General features: G+C 36.7%; 1 protein-coding gene across 1 annotated transcript in view; it reads right to left on the minus strand.

Annotated features, from left to right (window-relative positions):
* Nucleotides 1-18,053: 18,053 nt before the first annotated feature.
* Con (connectin) overlaps nucleotides 18,054-20,094 on the minus strand; it is a 1,055,959-nt gene continuing 1,053,918 nt past the window's right edge. The window contains exon 8 of the mRNA XM_069839240.1: nucleotides 18,054-18,302. Within this exon, the coding sequence (XP_069695341.1) occupies nucleotides 18,054-18,302 (249 nt within the window). The remainder of the gene's footprint in view (nucleotides 18,303-20,094) is intronic.

Consider the following 20,094-nt stretch of genomic DNA (forward strand, 5'->3'; position numbering starts at 1 on the left):
CCGATCTTATTTCACTCAAAGGTACGACACTCGACCGAGTTCAATCGAGCGATTTAACTCCAATGCAGCACTCTGGTTCAGATGTTCTTTCACATTAATTTTATTATATTCATTGATTGTTTATCTTACTGCACTCTTACACTATCATTATGTTGATACATATTAATGTAAGCAAAAAATTAAACAAACAACATAATACCCTGAAATCTAGTATAAAAGGCTTTCTCATTTAGACGCCATGCAGACGGATAGAGAGCAAGGAGGTAGAGCTGCATGCTTTCATTATCTCGGCATTAGAATGAGATAATATGGTCGGCACCACACTTCGATCGCTTTTATTTTATTTTATTCGGTTATTTTACGACGCTGTATCAACAACTCAGGTTATTTATTTTCGAGTTCGTCATTTTTTCTGGTTATTATATGCTTATTTAAGTTGTGTTAGCTCTCGCTAGTGGTTTTTTATTTTATTTTATCCGTCCTAGTATTTATTTTATTATTGTAAATATTTTTGTTTTATCACTATTATTATTATTATTATTATTATTATTATTATTATTATTATTACTATTATTATTATTAATGAATTATTTTGTATTACAATCTTTGTATCATTTCTGTCACGATTATGCTATTATTATTATTATTATTATTATTATTATTATTATTATTATTATTAATGCATTATTTTGTATTACAATCTTTGTATCATTTCTGTCACGATTATGCTATTATTATTATTATTATTATAATTATTATTATTATTATTACTATTATTTCTATCATCAACATTATTATTTTGATCCCTGTAAAATTTATGTAGACTACTGGACTGTACCCGAGTACGAGCATATGCTCATTTCGGGTATCCATACATATGTATTCATTTCAAATGAAAATTGTAAATAAATTTGAATTTGAATTTATTTAACGTCTGAATGAAATGAAAGTGATAATGCCGGTGAAATGAGTACGGGGTCCATCTTCGAAAGTTACCCGGCATTTGCTCGTATTGGGTTGAGGGAAAACCCCGGAAAAAAACCTCAACCAGGTAACTTGCTCCGACCGGGATTCGAACCCGGGACACCTGGTTTCGCGGCCAGACGTGCTGACCGTTACTCCACAGGTGTGGACACTTCGATCGTCTTTCTACTCCTAGAAATGAAGTGATATTCAATTTCAGAGGACTTTGAGTGGACTTCGGGGCCCCTCCTGGAAGTCTGAAAATGAGAAAAATCCTGTCAGCTATAGGAATTGAACCCAGGACCTGTCAAGACATACCTAATTTCTCTACTAACTTAGCTATATTAATTTCAAAAAACCGTATAGATCCAGTAAAAAAATCATCACTTTTCCTGTTGTAAAATAAACATAGGAATGATAATAAAATATTCGTTTTCTAACGAGAAAACAGCCTTAAAAACTCACAACTCCTCTTAGTATAGTAAGGAAAATCAAGGAGACTTTTAATGTGTACTATGGGACCGGTCGGGGATTCTAATGACGTCGAAGTTATACGTGAAAAAATCCGATTACCTAGAGCTCAGTTAGAAGAGGATTTTTTTTGTTACGTTGGTAGTGAGCGCTTATCAATATATTTTAAAATCGGGCCCGCAGTTCCGAAGTTTTGATTGGAAAACTTCGGAGCCAGAGATTTGTTGCAGCAAGATTGAGTCAATCACACAGGGAAGACGTCCTCAATGTCTGAACTGCAGTTCTGCGAACGGCTCCCGTGCCTCTGTACGTCAGCGATTTCAAACAAGCAGCACGCTAATTACGTTCAGACCATCCACGTGTTATGAACATAGAGTGAACCAGAACACAGGTTTAATATGCTGATGGCAATATGTACAGAAAGCGTTCAATAGTATTCCTTGGAGAAATTATACCGTTTTCCAAGGACTTTAGGAAACATGGAGAGGTACATAAATAGATTACATGCACATATTTATGCAGATAAGACAAATATATGCACGTACATTACAAAGATACATTTTTCGATAATACAGGATGTTTAAAAAATACGGGACATAATTTCAGGTATGTATTTTCCACATGTAGACAATCAAAATAGTTCATTACAACATGTGTACGGAAATGCTTTATTTCCGAGTTATGGCCTTCACAACATTGAAATTCACCGGAACGTTTTTCTTTCCGCAGGTCGTTGCCGTCAAAGGAGACATTAAGAGGGCACTCTGACAGTTCATTCCGAGGCGAAGGTTACATTCAGTGTTGTGTAGGCGTTAGACTGTGCAACATGTATTCAAATCAAGAGCTGGCAGAGATACACTTCATGTACGGTGAGGCGGACGGCAATGTTTTAGAAGACACTCCACTGATCAATCGTCAACACATTCACTTCTTGCATGATGGCGCTCCTGCACACTTCAGTCGTACGGCTCGCCGGTACTTGGGTCGAAGGTTTCCTGATGCATGGATAGGTAGAGGTGGCCCAATTGCTTGGCCTCCACGCTCACCTGATCTGAACCCTCTCGATTTCTACTTGTGGGGCCATTTAAAATCATTGGTTTATTCGTCTCCGGTGCCTGATTTGGAATCCCTTCGGAATCGAATTGTGGCATGTTCTGAGGACATACGCAATACTCCTGGAGTTTGGGATCGTGTTCGCAGGTCAATGAGACATCGATGCGAGGTCTGTATTCAAGCAGGAGGTGGACATTTTGAACATCTTCTGTAATGACAACGACCTGCGGAAAGAAAAACGTTCCGGTGAATTTCAATGTTGTGAAGGCCATAACTCGGAAATGAAGCATTTCCGGACACATGTTGTAATGAACTATTTTGATTGTCTACATGTGGGAAATACATACCTGAAATTATGCCCCGTATTTTTGAAACACCCTGTATAGAAATATACAGGATGATTCACGAGGATTTACCGTCACTTACAGAGCTTATTTCCGAAGATATTCTGAGCAAAAAATGTCATATAAACATTTGAATCGGTCATTTGTAAAACCACATGAGTCCACATTTTACGAAAATGAGTTACCGCACTATAAGAAGCATTATGGGTAGTCAAAACAACATGAGTCCGATCGTTACTAAGCGTTCTATAAAATCTTAAAATATTGAGTTCTTTCAAAACCACATCAGTCCCGGACTCATGTGGCTTTAAAGCTTTACGTCATATTGCAGCCATGACGCATTTGCTATCATGCACTTCTTTGTCAAGGTGTTGGACACTGAGTATAGTTCCAAGAGTTCAGTAGAAGATTTTTTTATTGGGTTATTTTACGACGCTGTATCAACATCTAGGTTATTTAGCGTCTGAATGAGATGAAGGTGATAATGCCGGTCCAGCACCGAAAGTTACCCAGCATTTGCTCGTATTGGGTTGAGGGAAAACCCCGGAAAAAACCTCAATCAGTCAACTTTCCCCGACCGGGATTCGAACCCGGGCCACTTGGTTTCGCGGCCAGACGCGCTGACCGTTACTCCACAGGTGTGGACTTCAGTAGAAGAAAAAATAATCAACATTGTTCTATGAAAGTATCTGTACCAAATAGAATAGACATTTTAAATAAAATTACGTCATTTAATAGCAAAAATGAACAAGATGTGTACCAATGTACCTTCAAGGACTTGTAGAAGTGGATGATATAAAGAGAAAAAGTCCTTGAAGAGAGATCCCAAAACAAGAAACACCGTCTTTTTCGGAGGGATAATATGCAATTTATGTTATTTTCTTATTGTGAACTAAAGATATGTCTGTACTCATACATTGCCATTAAACATGTGACACACTGGTATGAAAATTAATTACTCGCGAATGACTTTTTTTTAAGTCGGCTATGATATTTTGAACTTAATTTGTGAATGATAATAATCATTTTGAATATGAAAAAATATAACAATATAAATTTATTGAAAACTGTATAACAACAAACAATACACTTCATATTTTGTCAGGATACTGAAGTTTTTATTGGTAGACCCTACTTGTTAAAACAACATGAGTCCAAGAAATTAAAAAATATTTTAAGGCGCTAAGAAATGAGATAATTAAGATACAATGATTTTGTAATCAGACATACTAATGTATGGTCCTCCTGTAAGAATTTCACAGACGTAACAGAAAATCCATTAACTATAGGTAGGTTCTTATATTTTTCTCGAAACTTATTTTCTGTGATTCATGTGACTAATTGGCCGGGATCCGTTCCATTACTCTTTCATCGTATGATGACGCAGAATATCTGCATGGAAATATCATATGTACTTCGGTGCATTAAATAATATATATGATATGCGTAAGACGGCGCTTATTCCGTCGGATCCCGGCCAACTAGTCACTCATAACGAGTGCACCTCAGCACATGTGTGGACTTCAGTCCTACGTTCATAGACATCTATGACGTAGTGCAGAGGGCGGCCACTAGAGGGAACCCAAGAGTTGGAACTTAAACTGAGACGATTCTGTCCGACGGCGGGGTGGGTATCCGGTGTGGCTTAGTGGATATAGCATCAGCACGTAGAGCTGAAAACCCAGGTTCAAATCCCGGCGCCGGAGAGAATTTTTCTCCGTTCCATTACTCTTTCATGATATGATGACGCAGAATATCTGCATGGAAATATCATATGTGCTTCGGTACATTAAATAATATAAACTGGTAGATCTATACTTGTACAGAATACAGGCACATTATTGTATGCATCATATACTTCAATAAAATAAATATATACGCAGATACGAAGATATGTCAATAGTTATTTTACGTGTAGTTATATAGATGGCTATAGCCAGCAATGCATTAGTAATGATAGAACTTCTATGACACACGACAGAGCTAGTCTTATATTCCGCCACTGATGACAGCGAATGCTGACATTTTGTACCTCGAGCTTTCAATTCTGTGTGCCCTCTAGAATCTAGATTAATTGGTTGATGGAAATGTGACGCAACAGATTTCAAATGTAGGTCACCTGCTTCCAGAATTTAACTTGTCGCTAGTTTATATATATGCACTGTGGGTTGGAATGCTTGTTTTATTTCCATTACAAAAAATACGGTTTTCACAGGAATATAAAGGAAAGAGGGAGCTGACAATTCACGGCCTTTTCAAACAGAGACAGTACTCGTCGCTTTCAACTCTTTTGCACTCTCCATTAGCTGTTGCTAGGATACGCAAAAAATTTCATTATATTTCGTAGTTTCAAAGCAGAATTCTTAGACGAAATAAAACAAATATAAAAAGTGCAGGCAGAAATTAAATTTTACGGTTGAACTCTAGAGTAAAGATTTAATAAAAATTATGTGCATTGTTTTATATATCAGAGTCCAAATATGCAGGTATACAAAGACAAATACTTTAATGTGTATAGTGATATGCACAAACATTTTTTAATATGCACCATAAACAGTGCTGCTCTGAAAAGTAGAGTACCTCAAGTGTCTGTACTTGGGTCATTATTATTTTTAATTTTGCGTATATTTTTCAGTACTGTACTGAACATGCAGAATATTTAGTGTTTGTTCATGATACTAGTCTCTTTGTTACTTAGGCTACATAGGTCTACTTACAAATGGCTTTTGTGCGAGATCGTGCGTATTTGCTTGTTTTCCGCACAGAACCAATACGCGGTAAGTGTGAAATACCACATTCAGTATTCCCAACGTAACACACATAACAATTTCCCTCTTCTTACCGCTTAAGCGCGACATTCATTTTACTGCTTTAGGCTTTTAACATATTATTTTTAGAGACTTTTAACATAGTAATAATTATAAATTGGAAACTTACCACTGCAATTTCACCTAAATTGCAATGTTAATTATTGTTTTTAAATATTTGCAAAAATTAAGTAAAGTCTACTACTCCACGAAACTTATTGCATTCCTGATACAAGTAACATTAAAGAAGCCGTGAAAAAATCAACAAGATTCCAGATACCGATGTTATTACTGCAATATGTTATATAAATAATATTGTTAAAATATTAAAATGAAAAATAAATCATTACATAACCTTACCGTTTGTTTTAAGTTCGCATTTATAGACTGGAGGAAAAAAAGACAGACGTATATCACGGCCTGCTGGAGTATAGTAAACACAGAAAACATTTTATAGAAACAATGTTGAAGAAAGATATTTTGGTTTTCCGAAGTTGGCGTCATTAAACAGAAACCAAAATGGAGATTTCATTGCAACTAATTAGAAATTCGTCTTTCAGGTATGTAATAAACGATCTTCGCACAAAATAATGTACGATACAAGAGCGGTATGTTTGTTTCCATGTTCTCGGAAATTAAATAAGCTCAACTACGTTTCGCTTTTTCAATCTTTTCCTCGACCATGAAAACGTCAACATACCGTTCTTGTAACGTATATTACTATTGTGCGAGATCGTGAGTATTTGCTTGGTTTCCGCACAAAACCAATCCGCGGAAAGTCTAAAATTCCACAGTCAGTATTCCCAAATTAACACACATAACAATTTCCCTCTTCTTACCGCTTAAGTGACATATTGATTTTACTGCTTTAGGCTTTTAACATATTATTTTTAGAGACGTTCAATATAGTAATAATTATAAATTGGAAACTTACTACTGCAATTTCACCTAAATTGCACTGTTAATTAATGTTTTTAAATATTTGAAAAAATTAAGTAAACTCTACAACTCCACTAAAGTTACTGCATTCGTGATGCAAGTAACATTAAGGAAGCCGTAAAAAAATCAACAAGATTCCAGACTTATCATAGACTGGGGGAAAAAAAGACAGACTATATCACGGCCTGCTGGAGTAAACACAGAAAACATTTTAAAGCAACAATGTTGAAGATATAAATTTTTGTTTTGCAAATTTGCCGTCATTGACCAGAAACCAAGATGGAGATTTCATTGCAACTAATTAGAAATTCGTCTTTCAGGTATGTAATAAATGATCTTCGCACAAAATAATGTACGATACACGAGCGGTATGTTTTCTTTCAATTCTCGGAAATTAAAAACGCTCAACTACGTTTCGCTTTTTCAAACTTTTCCTCGAACATGAAAACTTCAACATACCGCTCTTGTAACGCATATTACTATTAGAGAATCCGTAGGTTCATTGCCGCCCTCACATAAGCCCGCCATCGGTCCTATCCTGAACAAGATTAATCCAGTCCCTACCTCCCTCAAATCCATTTATTATTATCCTCCCATCTACGTCTCGGCCTCCTCAAAGGTCATTTCCTCTCAGGTCTTCCAACTAACATTCTATACGCATTTCTGGATTCACCCATATGTGCTACATATCCTGCCTATCTCAAAGAGACAGTATGTCGAGTATGAAAAAGTTGTCACACAGTTTACATATCATTGTTTACTTTCATTTTCATGGAGTTGTATGAATAACGAACTAACTAATGGTCTCACTGCATGAATAACTTCATCTGCCCCAAAGGAGGTACGAAATGTAATTTATCGTTTTAGCATATTCAAAATGTGTATAAATATGTATATGTTTATGCATTTATAATTAGATAGAATAATTTCATTCAAAAGCACAGACTTTTCGTGCAACTAGTCACTTTAAAGATGAGTATTTTTTATATGTTATATGAAATAATTTCCGTAGGCGTTTCGTGCAGATGTAGAAAGCTGTAAACAATTACCCCGTTATAATATTTCTGAAAAGAGAACAAGTTTTTTTTTTTTTATTTTAGCGTTTGTGTTTTAATTAACGACGCTCGCAACTGCAGAGGTTATATCAGCGTCGCCGGATGTGCCGGAATTTTTTCCCGCAGGAGTTCTTTTACATGCCAGTAAATCTACTGACATGAGCCTGTCGCATTTAAGCACACTTAAATGCCATCGTCAGGATAACACAGAGGGTTTGGAATTGAACGGGTTACATCAGCTTCTTGTCTATGCGGATGACGTGAATATGTTAGGAGAAAATCCACAAACGATTAGGGAAAACGAGGAAATTCTAGTTGAAGCAAGTAAAGATATAGGGTTGGAAGTAAATCCCGAAAAGACAAAGTATATGATTATGTCTCGTGACCAGAATATTGTACGAAATGGAATTATACAAATTGGAGATTTATCCTTCGAAGAGGTGGAAAAATTCAAACATCTTGGAGAAACAGTAACAAATATAAATGACACTCTGGAGGAAATTGAACGCAGACTAAATATGGGAAATGCCTGTTATTATTCAGTTGAGAAGATTTTGTCATCTAGTCTTCTGTCAAAAAGTCTGAAAGTTAGAATTTATAAAACAGTTAAATTACCGGTTGTTCTGTATGGTTGTGAAACTTGGACTCTCACTTTGAGAGAGGGACAGAGATTAAGGGTGTTTGAGAATAAGGTTCTTAGAAAAATATCTGGGGCTAAGCGGGATGAAGTTACAGGAGAATGGAGAAAGTTACACAACGCAGAGCTGCATGCATTGTATTCTTCACCTAATATAATTAGTAACATAAAATCCAGACGTTTGAGATGGGCAGGACATGTAGCACCTATGGGCGAATCCAGAAATGCATATAGAGTGTTAGTTGGGAGGCCGGAGGGAAAAAGACCTTTGGGGAGGCCGAGACGTAGACGGAAGGATAATATTAAAATGGATTTGAGGGAGGTGGGATATGATGGTAGAGACTGGATTAATCTTGCTCAGGATAGGGACCAATGGCGGGCTTATGTGAGGGCAGCAATGAACCTCCGGGTTCCTTAAAAGCCAGTAAATAAGTAAGTAAATGCCATCGACCTGGTCCGGGATCGAACCCGCAACCTTGGGCATAGAAGGCCAGCGCTATACCAACTCACCAACCAGGTCGACTTTTTTATTTTATTTTAGTAGGTGATTTTACGGCACTTTATCAACATCTCAGGTTATTTAACGTCTGAATGAGTCTAAGGTGATAATGCCGGTGAAATGAGTCCGGGGTCCAGCACCGAAAGCTACCCATCATTTGCTCATATTGGGTTAAGGGAAAACCCCGATAAAACCTCAACCAGGTAACTTGGCCCGACCGGGAATCGAACCCGGGCCATCTGGTTTCCCGGCCAGACGCGCTAACCGTTACTCCACAGGTGTGGACAAGAACAAGTTCAGGCCAATAGTGATTTTATTTTACACAAGATGTTTAGTAATATGTGAGACTGTATCAGTAAGAAATCGTGACCAAAAACCATGAAGAAAAATTGAGTATAAAATAGCGGGATTTTGTGTGACGTGAAAAGTAAATATTTGACCTAAAAACTGAGAAAATGTGTAACACCTTATGTAAGAAGAAGTACCAAAACTTAATTATAGAGGAAGCACAGTCGCTTTCACCATAAATCATAGTCGGCAAGGTAGACGAATCTACTTATACAAAGGAGGTTCGGTACTCAAAATAAAACTAACGGAATAAAATTTTATACAGGGTGATCCATAAGTATAATGTCATTAATTTCAGCGGCTACTCTTGAGATATTTGAAACAAAAAAAATGTTAATACAATTTTGTCCGCTTTCGCTTTCTTTTTGGATATAAAAATTGTTTTATGCTCGACCATGCCTAAATGTAGTAATTATACACCTGGTAGCAGACCTTTAATGCATGTCATTAAAGTACACCTACTCATTAAAGGTCAGGTCTTTCAGCCAATGACGACTCAGGTTACAACTGTTCAGCCAATGACAGGTCAGCTTTCTACCGTTATAAAACCGCAAGTATCGATTATTCTCAGATATGCAATCGAAAGAGAATTAGCGAAAAGTCACAAAGGCTGGAAATCCAATACTGTCGCAGAAAGTTATGTTCTGTTACTATAATAATTAGCGTTAATTGTAAATAATAATCAAATAATTCAATTTGTCATCTCGTTTTTCAATGTTATCTCTGTAGGTTCTTATGGCCTAGCAAGGTCAATGTGCACATCTGTTCCTCAGAAAAAATCAATACTTTCGCGTCTGCGCACATCTCACAAGATACGGGACATTGCTCCAGGTCAGATACAATAAAATTAATAATATCAAGTTAGAAATATGGTCGAGCATAAAAAGTCGTATGAAACTCGCCTATAATGGTAATTAAGAAGCTCGTATGAAAATTATGAAACTCGCTTGCGCTCGTTTCATAAATATCCATACTCACTTCTTAATTACCTTCATTATAGGCTCGTTGAATAATGTACTATTATACGAAACATTTTATGGCGTGTTTTGGTAAAACCATTGATTTAATTTCCAATAAACTCAGTCAATTTAAGAGAGCAGTGTATTATGATAATAAATGGTGGAAAGAATTTTAGTTTTTTTTTTCCTTTAAACGGTTTTGAAGAAAAATGTACCTCAGTTATTAAGTGTATCAAAAGTGTAATTACCCCCCAAAAGTACCCTATATTTTGAAAACGTGACGTGAAAAAAATTCAGTACATAAGGTACATCACTTACAATATGCATGCCAAATGACAAGTCTGTACAATGTAGACAACATTAATGGTGAACTACTTTGTACTTGACTGCATTTTTGCTTGCGTAACGCTTAAAATGTTAGCTAATGTTTCCGAAGTTTGCTCCGTACCGGAGCTTCTGTCGGAGTTGCGATGGGGAGAAACAGAATCTTGCCCACGTTGTAGGGTCCTGGCACGGCGAGCTACTAAGAAACTCTCATCACCATTGGGTTCGTACCTTGATTCCAGAACTATGGAAAACAGATTTTGCTCTTTGTAAAGAAGTTCATCCCACGCCTTTAACGGTAGCACCTGTACAATTGACATAAACTTATTAGCTTTTAAAGAAATTGGTTCTAAAGGTCATATCCTCGACCTTACTGTTCGAATCGATTACTATAAAGGTCAGCCTGAGGAAGCAAATATTGAAAAACTATTTATGAACCAACATTAACTTATTATACAAATAAATATGAAGTAGGATAGACCTGTTTGTATTGATGATGGGCGCTCGAACTTGTCGGTTTAGATTAATTCATTCATAGTTTTCTGACAATGGGCAGGTCCTTCACTGCAAACTCAACATTCCCTAATCATCCCTCTATTCCGCCTTTCTCTTTGACTCCAAATACGATGTATTGTTTTTTTACTGTTTTCTATCATCTGATATCTTCTTCTTCGCCGAACATTTTCTCGTTCACCATTCCTTTCAGTGCATCTTCAGTAGGCAGTTCCTCCTTAACCAGTGACTCAGTCAATTTATTTTTCCTTCCTGATCAGTTTCAGCATCATTCCTTCTTCATTCTCTCATTCTATAACAGCTAATTTTTTCTCATTCTGTCTGTTCATTTCACACGTTCCATTCTTCTCCATATCAAGCAATTATACTAGGACACAAACGGAAAACTGACGCTGTGAAACAACTTGACATGTCCCCCTTAAAAGTGCAGTCCATATCCCTTTCAGTTCTTCAGTAAAAAAAAATCTTGGCATTCACATGGATAATAATCTTAACTGGGACATGCAAGTCACAGAAACCTGCAGAATAGTAATATGCGTTACAAGAGCGGTATGTTGAAGTTTTCATGTTCGAGGAAAAGTTTGAAAAAGCGAAACGTAGTTGAGCTTTTTTAATTTCCGAGAATTGAAAGAAAACATACAGCTCGTGTATCGTACATTATTTTGTGCGAATATCGTTTATTACATACCTGAAAGAGAAATTTCTAATTAGTTGCAATGAAATCTCCATCTTGGTTTCTGTTCAATGGCGGCAAATTTGCAAAACAAAAACATCTGTCTTCAAAATTGTTGCTTTAAAATGTTTTCTGTGTTTACTATACTCCAGCAGGCCGTGATATACGTCTGTCTTTTTTTTCCCCCAGTCTAAGACGAGTCTGGAATCTTGTTGATTTTTTCACGGCATCCTTAATGTTACTTGCATCACGAATGCAGTAACTTCAGTGGAGTTGTAGAGTTTACTTAATTTTTTCAAATAATTAAAAACAATAATTAACAGTGCAATTTAGGTGAAATTGCAGTGGTAAGTTTCCAATTTATAATTATTACTATATTGAACGTCTGTAAAAATATGTTAAAAGCCTAAAGCAGTAAAATCAATATGTCACTTGAGCTGTAAGAAGAGGGAAATTGTTATGTGTGTTAGGTTGGGAATACTGACTGTGGAATTTTAGACTTTCCGCGGAATGGTTTTGTGCGGAAACCAAGCAAATACGCACGATCTCGCACAAAAGTATATTCTATTATCAATGTGCTAAAAAGGATAAATGTTGCTTAAAAAAGTCCCTTGTGCAGACGCTTATATTGCCCTATTTTGACTGCCGACATTTTACTGACTGACCTCTCCAGGGACAACAAAACGAAACTTCAACGTGCTCATAATTTGTGTGTACATTTTGTAAGCAATGTTCGTAAATATGATCATATTACCCCATCCCTGGAATCAATAGGTTGGCTTAAACTAGATAAGAAAAGAAATTTACATTCACTTATCTTTCTCTTCGAAATCTTGAACTCTTCTATTCCTTCGTACCTGTCGTCTCGCATCACTTACCTTTCTTCCCGCCATAATCTGAACACACGCTCTCGCCATGAAACAATACTAACAATACAATGCCGGGGATCGAACCAGGACCGCATGGATGGAAGGCCAACGCCCTAGGACTTCAGACACGGACTTCAGTACTGTTTGTAAATCAACCATGTTTTTGAATTTAGAGTTACATTGTCATATTCATACTCTGATATATCGAGGAACATCCTGTGTAGCTTGGTTTTATTTAAAATGTTATATCAATTTAATGTAAGTTATCCCTTTGGGACATCCTGCGCAGTATTGTAGGAACTCTACCCTAAAAAATATTACATCACTCTTTAGTGTGTTGGAAGTACTTCACTGCATTAGGAAATGCTATTAATGCTACATCGAGTTTGGAGCTTATTTACATGTTTTAAGTACTGCTGAGTGGAGGTATAAATACGTACTCACTGTATTTCCTGTTGTTACTGGAATTTATAAAAATTTCTGAACTCAGCGCTATCTTGTATTACACACGAGACATTATGTACTAAAGATCGAACACAAGATAAACATAACTTACATTAAATTGATATAACATTTTATACGCAATGCATTAAAAATTAAATATTGTGTTACATGACGTAATGTGATGCAATTTGGTGTAAAGTAATGCGGTACGAAATGAAAATATGAAAATTGTAAATTTATCCTTTGAAAAGGTTGAAAACTTCAAATACAATAACAAATATAAATTACACTCGAGAGGAAATTAAACGCAGAATAAATATGAAAAATGCCTGTTATTATTCGGTTGAGAATATTTTGTCATCCAGTCTGCTTAAAAAAACTGAAAATTATAATTTATAAAACAGTTATATTACCGGTTGCTCTGTGTGGTTGTGAAACTTGGACTCTCACTTTGAGAGAGGAACAGAGATTAAGGGTGTTTGAGAATAAGGTTCTTAGGAAAATATTTGGGGCTAAGTGTGATGAAGTTACAGGAGAATGGAGAAAGTTACACAACGCAGAGCTGCACGCATTGTATTCTTCATCTGACATAATTAGGAATATTAAATCCAGACGTTTGAGATGGGCAGGGCATGTAGCACTTATGGGCGAATCCAGAAATGCATATAGAGTGTTAGTTGGAAGATCTTTGGGGAGGCTGAGACGTAGATGGAAGGATAATATTAAAATGGATTTGAGGGAGGTAGGATATGATGATAGAGACTGGATTAATCTTATTCAGGATCGCGATGGCGGGCTCATGTGAGGAAGGCAATGAACCTCCGGCTTCCTTAAAGATCATTTGTAAGTGAGTATTGTAGTATGTTTTTAGTGTAATGTAGCATATTGTAATACAATACACATGGATTTAATAAAATGTAGTGTAGTGCAGTGTATTGTACAGTAATGTAATGTAATTTGCTATAATGTGATATAGATTTTACTGGAATGGAGAATATTATAATTTAATATAATATATTTAAATTATTGTAGTATAGTGTAATGTAACTTAATATAATTCAGTTTAATACGTTGTAGTATGGTTCTTACTGTGATGCAGTGTAATGTAGCATGTTGTAATATAATAAACTGTAGTGGAATGTAAACACAGAATAAATATGGGAAATACCTGTTATTATTCGGTTGAGAAGCTTTTATCATCCCGTCTGCTGTCCAAAAATCTGGAAGTTAGAATTTGTAAAACAGTTATATTACCGGTTGTCCTGTATGGTTGTGAAACTTGGACTCTCACTTTAAGAGAGGAAGAGATTAAGGGTGTTTGAGAATAAGGTTCTTAGAAAAATATTTGGGGCTAAGAGGGATGAAGTTACAGGAGAATGGAGAAAGTTACACAACACAGAACTGCGCGCATTGTATTCTTCACCTGACATAATTAGGAACATTAAATCCAGACGTTTGAGATGGGAAGAACATGTAGCACGTATGGGCGAATCTTGAAATGCATATAGAGTGTTAGTTGGGAGGCCGGAGGGAAAAAGACCTTTGGGGAGGCCGAGACGTAGATGGGAAGATAATATTAAAATGGATTTGAGGGAGGTGGGATATGATGGTGGAGACTGGATTAATCTTGCTCAGGATAGGGACCAATGGCGGGCTTATGTGAGGGCGGCAATGAACCTCCGGGCTCCTTGAAAGCCAGTAAGTAAGTGAAGTGTACAACAATGTAATGTAATTGAGTTTATCGTACTGTGTCATCAGTTTTATAATATATGGTGTAATTTAGTACCAGTTTCATAATATACAATGTAATTTAGTACATTACAATTTAATGTAATAGATTTAATAAATTGTAGCGTAGTGTAAAACAATGTAATTGAACACACATTTTGATAAAGTGTAGGTATTATAATTAGAAAATTGTTCAATGTAATGAACTTCAAACATTAAACCATAAAAACATAAAACAAAACGCAATAAAATATACAACATTTTCAGATATGTTCTCCTATTCATCACAGTAAAAACGAAACTTGTTCTGAGAGGTAGCATCCGTTCGTCTCACGCGTTGCGTTACCTCCTGTACTCGATTCAGTTTGTTTGGTGGAGCACTGAAGGAGAAAAATATGTTGCAAGATCGAAATACCAGGCGGAGAATGCTTCTGTGTATCGAATGCCATCGGCGATGACACTTGAGGCACGATATATCACCACAGTAAACCTGTCAGCGAAACATTCGAGAGATGTTTACGGGCCACTAGTTATTCAGCCCGAACAGCGCCTGCCTTGGAAAAATTTGCTTCAATCCCTGGATAAATGAACATGAACAGAAAAACCCGTAGTCGTACGTCACAGTCGGCGTGCTCACATAAACATGTTTACCATTTGAGAGCACTTTGTGTAAGAACTGTGCGGACTTCAGTCCACAAGAAACTCTTAAAAATTGCGACAGTTTCCGATGAGTCAAATGGACCGGGGATCAGACTGAAATCTACAAATTGACGTAGAAATAGCCTACTTCTTGCTGCACAGTAAGAATGGGGGGCGGTAACTTGGGAATTTACGATCACATAAAAATACAACATCCCCTGTTATTCTTCTATGCCCATGGTTCGCCTTGTATTCTCATTGTTCTCCTTGTATTCCTGTTGTTCTCACTGTAACCCCGTATTCTCATTGTACTCCCTTTGTTCTCATTGTATTTATTTTTTCCCCATTATATTCTTCTTGTTCTTCTTGTGTTCCATTTGTTCTCCTAGTAATCACGTTGTTCTCCTTGAATTTCCTCTGTTCTGTTTGTATAATATTTTTTTCATTCCCGTTGTTATCCTTTTATTCCTCTTCTTTTTCTTCTTCTTCTTCTATTCCTCTTACTTTCCTTTCATTCCTATTGTTTTTCTTCCATTCCTTTTGTTTTCCTTCCATTCCCATTGATTTCCTTGTATTCCCCTCGTTCTCCTTGCATTCACCTTGATCTCCTTGCAATTCCTTCTTCTCCTTGCATATTCACCTTCTTCTCCTTGCGTTTCCTTATTTTCTTTGCATTCCCCTTGTTTTCTTCCATTCCCCTTTATCTTCTTGCATTCCTTTGATCTCCCTGCATTTATCTTTATTTCCTTCCATTCACCTTGATCTCCTTGCAGTTCCTTCTTCTCCTTGCATATTCACCTTGTTCTCCTTGCGTTTCCTTATTTTCTTTGCATTCCCCTTGTTTTCCTTCCAATCCCCTTTATCTCCTTGCATTCCTTTGATCTCCCTGCATTTATGTTTATTTCCTTGCATTCACCTTGATCTCGTTGCAATTTCTTCTTCTCCTTGCATTCACCTTGATCTCCTTGCAATTTCTTCTTCTCCTTGCATTCACCTTGATCTCCTTGCAATTTCTTCTTCTCCTTGCATTCACCTTGATCTCCTTGCAATTTCTTCTTCTCCTTGCATTCACCTTGATCTCCTTGTAATTTCTTCTTCTCCTTGCATTCACCTTAATCTCCTTGCAATTTCTTCTTCTTCTTGCATTCACCTTGATCTCCTTGCATTCACCTTGATCTCCTTGCAATTTCTTCTTCTCCTTGCATTCGCCTTGATCTCCTTGCAATTTCTTCTTCTTCTTGCATTCACCATGATCTCCTTGAAATTTCTTCTTCTCCTTGCATTCACCTTGATCTCCTTGTAATTTCTTCTTCTCCTTGCATTCACCTTGTTCTCCCTGCATTTCCTTGTTGTTCCTGCATTCCCCTTGTTTTCCTTACATTCCCCTGGTTTCCTTGTATTTCCCCTTGTCCTTGTATTCTCCTTGCATCCATCTTTTTCTCGCATTAACCTTGTTCTCTTTGCGCTCCTCTTGTTCCCCATGCGTTCCCCTTTTTCCCTTCAGTTCTCTTTTTCTCCTTGGCATTCCTCCTGTCTTCCTTTCGTTCCCCTTGTTCTCCTTACATTTCGCATGCTCTTTCGTTCCCCTTCATTTTCTTGAATTTTCCTTCTTCTCTTTACGTTCTCCTTTTCCTCCCTTGCGTTCTCCTTCTCCTTGCGTTTCCCTTGTTCTTCTTGTATTCTCCTTGTTTTCCTTGCATTGCGCTCGATCTCCTTGCATTCCCCTTAATCTATATTAATTTCCCTTCATCTCATTGAATTCCGCTTGATATCCTTGCACTGCCCTTGTTCTTCTTGTATTCCTCTTGTTTTCTTTCCATTCCCCTTGTTTTCCTTGTATTCCTCTTGTTTTCTTTCCGTTCGCCTTGTTTTCCTTGTACTTCCTTTGCTTTCATTGTATTTCAATTGATCTCTTTCCGTGACCCTTTATTTTGGAAAAATACGTAATTAATATTTCAATACTAATATATCTTCGTTCCTAAACCACTTTGAAGAAGCTTTACATAATCATTTTCAAAATAAGTCCTTATAGACTATTGGTTTTGTCTATATTTAATACACAAGCAAGTAAAACGCAATGTATGTGTTTAATTAAATAGTTTATCAGCATCATCAAATCCTTACCTGAATTCAGCAACTAGACAATTTAATTTTCTACACTGAGTTCTAGAGAAGGAAAAATGTTCTTCATTGAATGGACTCAACACAAGTAACTTCTCTATATTTTACTACCTTCTATTGGTTAATATTATTTTATACGATTAAAAACTCATGAAGTGCAAAAAAAAAAAAGAAATTGATGGTTGAAACCGTGATGGGAGTGTAGTAAAAGTGGAGAACTGCGCATGCGTCGAGGCGACACCCGAGGCGCTGACGTCACCTGATTACAGACAACAATCGAATCTCATAAAGCAGCTAGGACAGCACATTTTAAAATTCATTTTCAGAAATTACATTTTTCGCATCAAATGTTGGACATTTAAGTACAAACTTGCAATCCTTATACAAATTCCTCTTCAATATGTAATTATATAAATAGTTACAGCATTTTTAGTGTATGCATATATTAATTTTTTTAATTTTGACAAGAAAATAGTTCTAAAAGCAATATTGATGACCAGGGATGTGATTTTATGGTGACTATTTCGTTTATATGACGTCATTCCATTTTCGACCAATGAAGTGTAATGAAATTTTGAATTCCAACCAATCACAGTCATACATCGCGATACGTTTTGCAACTATATTTATCACAATCAATTTATCTCATGATCGTTCTTTTGTTTAGTCAGTATCTCCAACTGTTTACCCTTAAATCGACGAGCACGAATCCATTAATGTAAGGATGAAGTAGCGGCTTCTTCAACTGTGGAATGAGATCAAAGGCGCATGGACTGAGATCAGGCAAGTAGGGAGAATGTTCCAACGCACTATCCCCCAATGCTTCTAGTAGCTCAAAATGACACTGACGAGCATTTCTGCCACGAAGAACTGCAATTTTCACGTATGATAGCTGTTCAACTTTACTTACATCCATCTTCCAGCACAAACTCCAGCATACTAACTTTTGCGTGTGCTGTCAACTCAACTAGCCACCAATGCATACAGACGCAACCTGGGGGTGGCATTCCATACAATGTACAGCAGGTTTTCAAACGTATATACTGAAGTAACAATATTTTCGGTTATTCGGAAGATATAACATAGTTGCCATGATATCAGACTCTGATATCAGCTGAATGGTACATCGGTGCCACAAGTGAACACTTGTAAATACCTAGGTATATATTTAAGTAACAAACTGGGTTGGAAGGAACAAGTCACTAATACCACAAGGAAAGCCTGGAAAGCACTACATTTCTCAATGCGTATTCTCAAGAAATCTAACCGAAGGTCAAAAGAATTAGCGTACAAAACCCTTGTTCGCCCAATTATGGAATATGGAGCAGTACAGACAAAACCAAATCGATTCAATAGAAAAGGTCCAACGCAAGGCAGCAAAATATGTCAAAATGGGAAAGGGACATGGTGAAGAGATAGTAAAAGATTTAGGGTGGGAATTTCTCAAATCAAGGCGACGAAAAACCAGACTCACCGTATTGTTTAAGGCACAAATGGGACACAAAGCATGGACCGATATCAATGCTAGATTAATAATACTATCATACTTAGGCAGGGCTGATCATATTAGTAAGTTTAAATGCAGAAAACAAAGAACGGACGTGTCAAAATTTTCCTTTGTTAACCGCACAATAGTAGACTGAAACAGCTTACCAGCGGCAATCTTTCAGGATGGTCCTCTCAAAATCGATACATTTAAGGAAAGGTTGAAAAGATTAGACTGAAAATGTAATTGTAGGTGCAGTGTAATTATCTAAGTTGTGTCATGTAATTAATTAAGTTGATATGTAATTGCTTAAGTTGGGTGTAATAGAAGTACTTATAAATTAGGTTCACTTTTGCTTATTGTAGGCGTTATTATAGCATAGTTCTTATTTATAGTCCTAGGTTTATTGCATCTATTTAATTATAGTTAGAAATAAATTTACGTTCATTTCATTTTTTTATTTCTGTACTTATGTCTCGTGACCAGAATATTGTACGAAATGGAAATATAAAAATTGGAGATTTATCCTTCGAAGAGGTAGAAAAATTCAAATATCTTGGAGAAACAGTAACAAATATAAATGACACTCGGGAGGAAATTAAACGCAGAATAAATATGGGAAATGCGTGTTATTATTCGGTTGAGAAGCTCTTATCATCCAGTCTGCTGTCCAAAAATCTGAAAGTTAGAATTTATAAAACAGTTATATTACCGGTTCTTCTGTATGGTTGTGAAACTTGGACTCTCACTCTGAGAGAGGAACATAGGTTCAAGGGTGTTTGAGAATAAGGTGCTAAGGAAAATATTTGGGGCTAAGCGGGATGAAGTTACAGGAGAATGGAGAAAGTTACACAACACAGAACTGCACGCATTGTATTCTTCACCTGACATAATTAGGAACATTAAATCCAGACGTTTGAGATGGGCAGGGCATGTAGCACGTATGGGCGAATCCAGAAATGCATATAGAGTGTTAGTTGGGAGACCGGAGGGAAAAAGACCTTTAGGGAGGCCGAGACGTAGATAGGAGGATAATATTAAAATGGATTTGAGGGAGGTGGGGTATGATGATAGAGACTGGATTAATCTTGCACAGGATACGGACCGCTGGCGGGCTTATGTGAGGGCGGCAATGAACCTTCGGGTTCCTTAAAAGCCATTTGTAAGTAAGTAAGTACTTATTGTAAATTTTATTGATATTTATTGTAATATTATTGCATAT

The sequence above is a fragment of the Periplaneta americana genome, chromosome 1 (assembly GCF_040183065.1).
Source record: "Periplaneta americana isolate PAMFEO1 chromosome 1, P.americana_PAMFEO1_priV1, whole genome shotgun sequence".
Lineage (NCBI taxonomy): Eukaryota > Metazoa > Arthropoda > Insecta > Blattodea > Blattidae > Periplaneta > Periplaneta americana.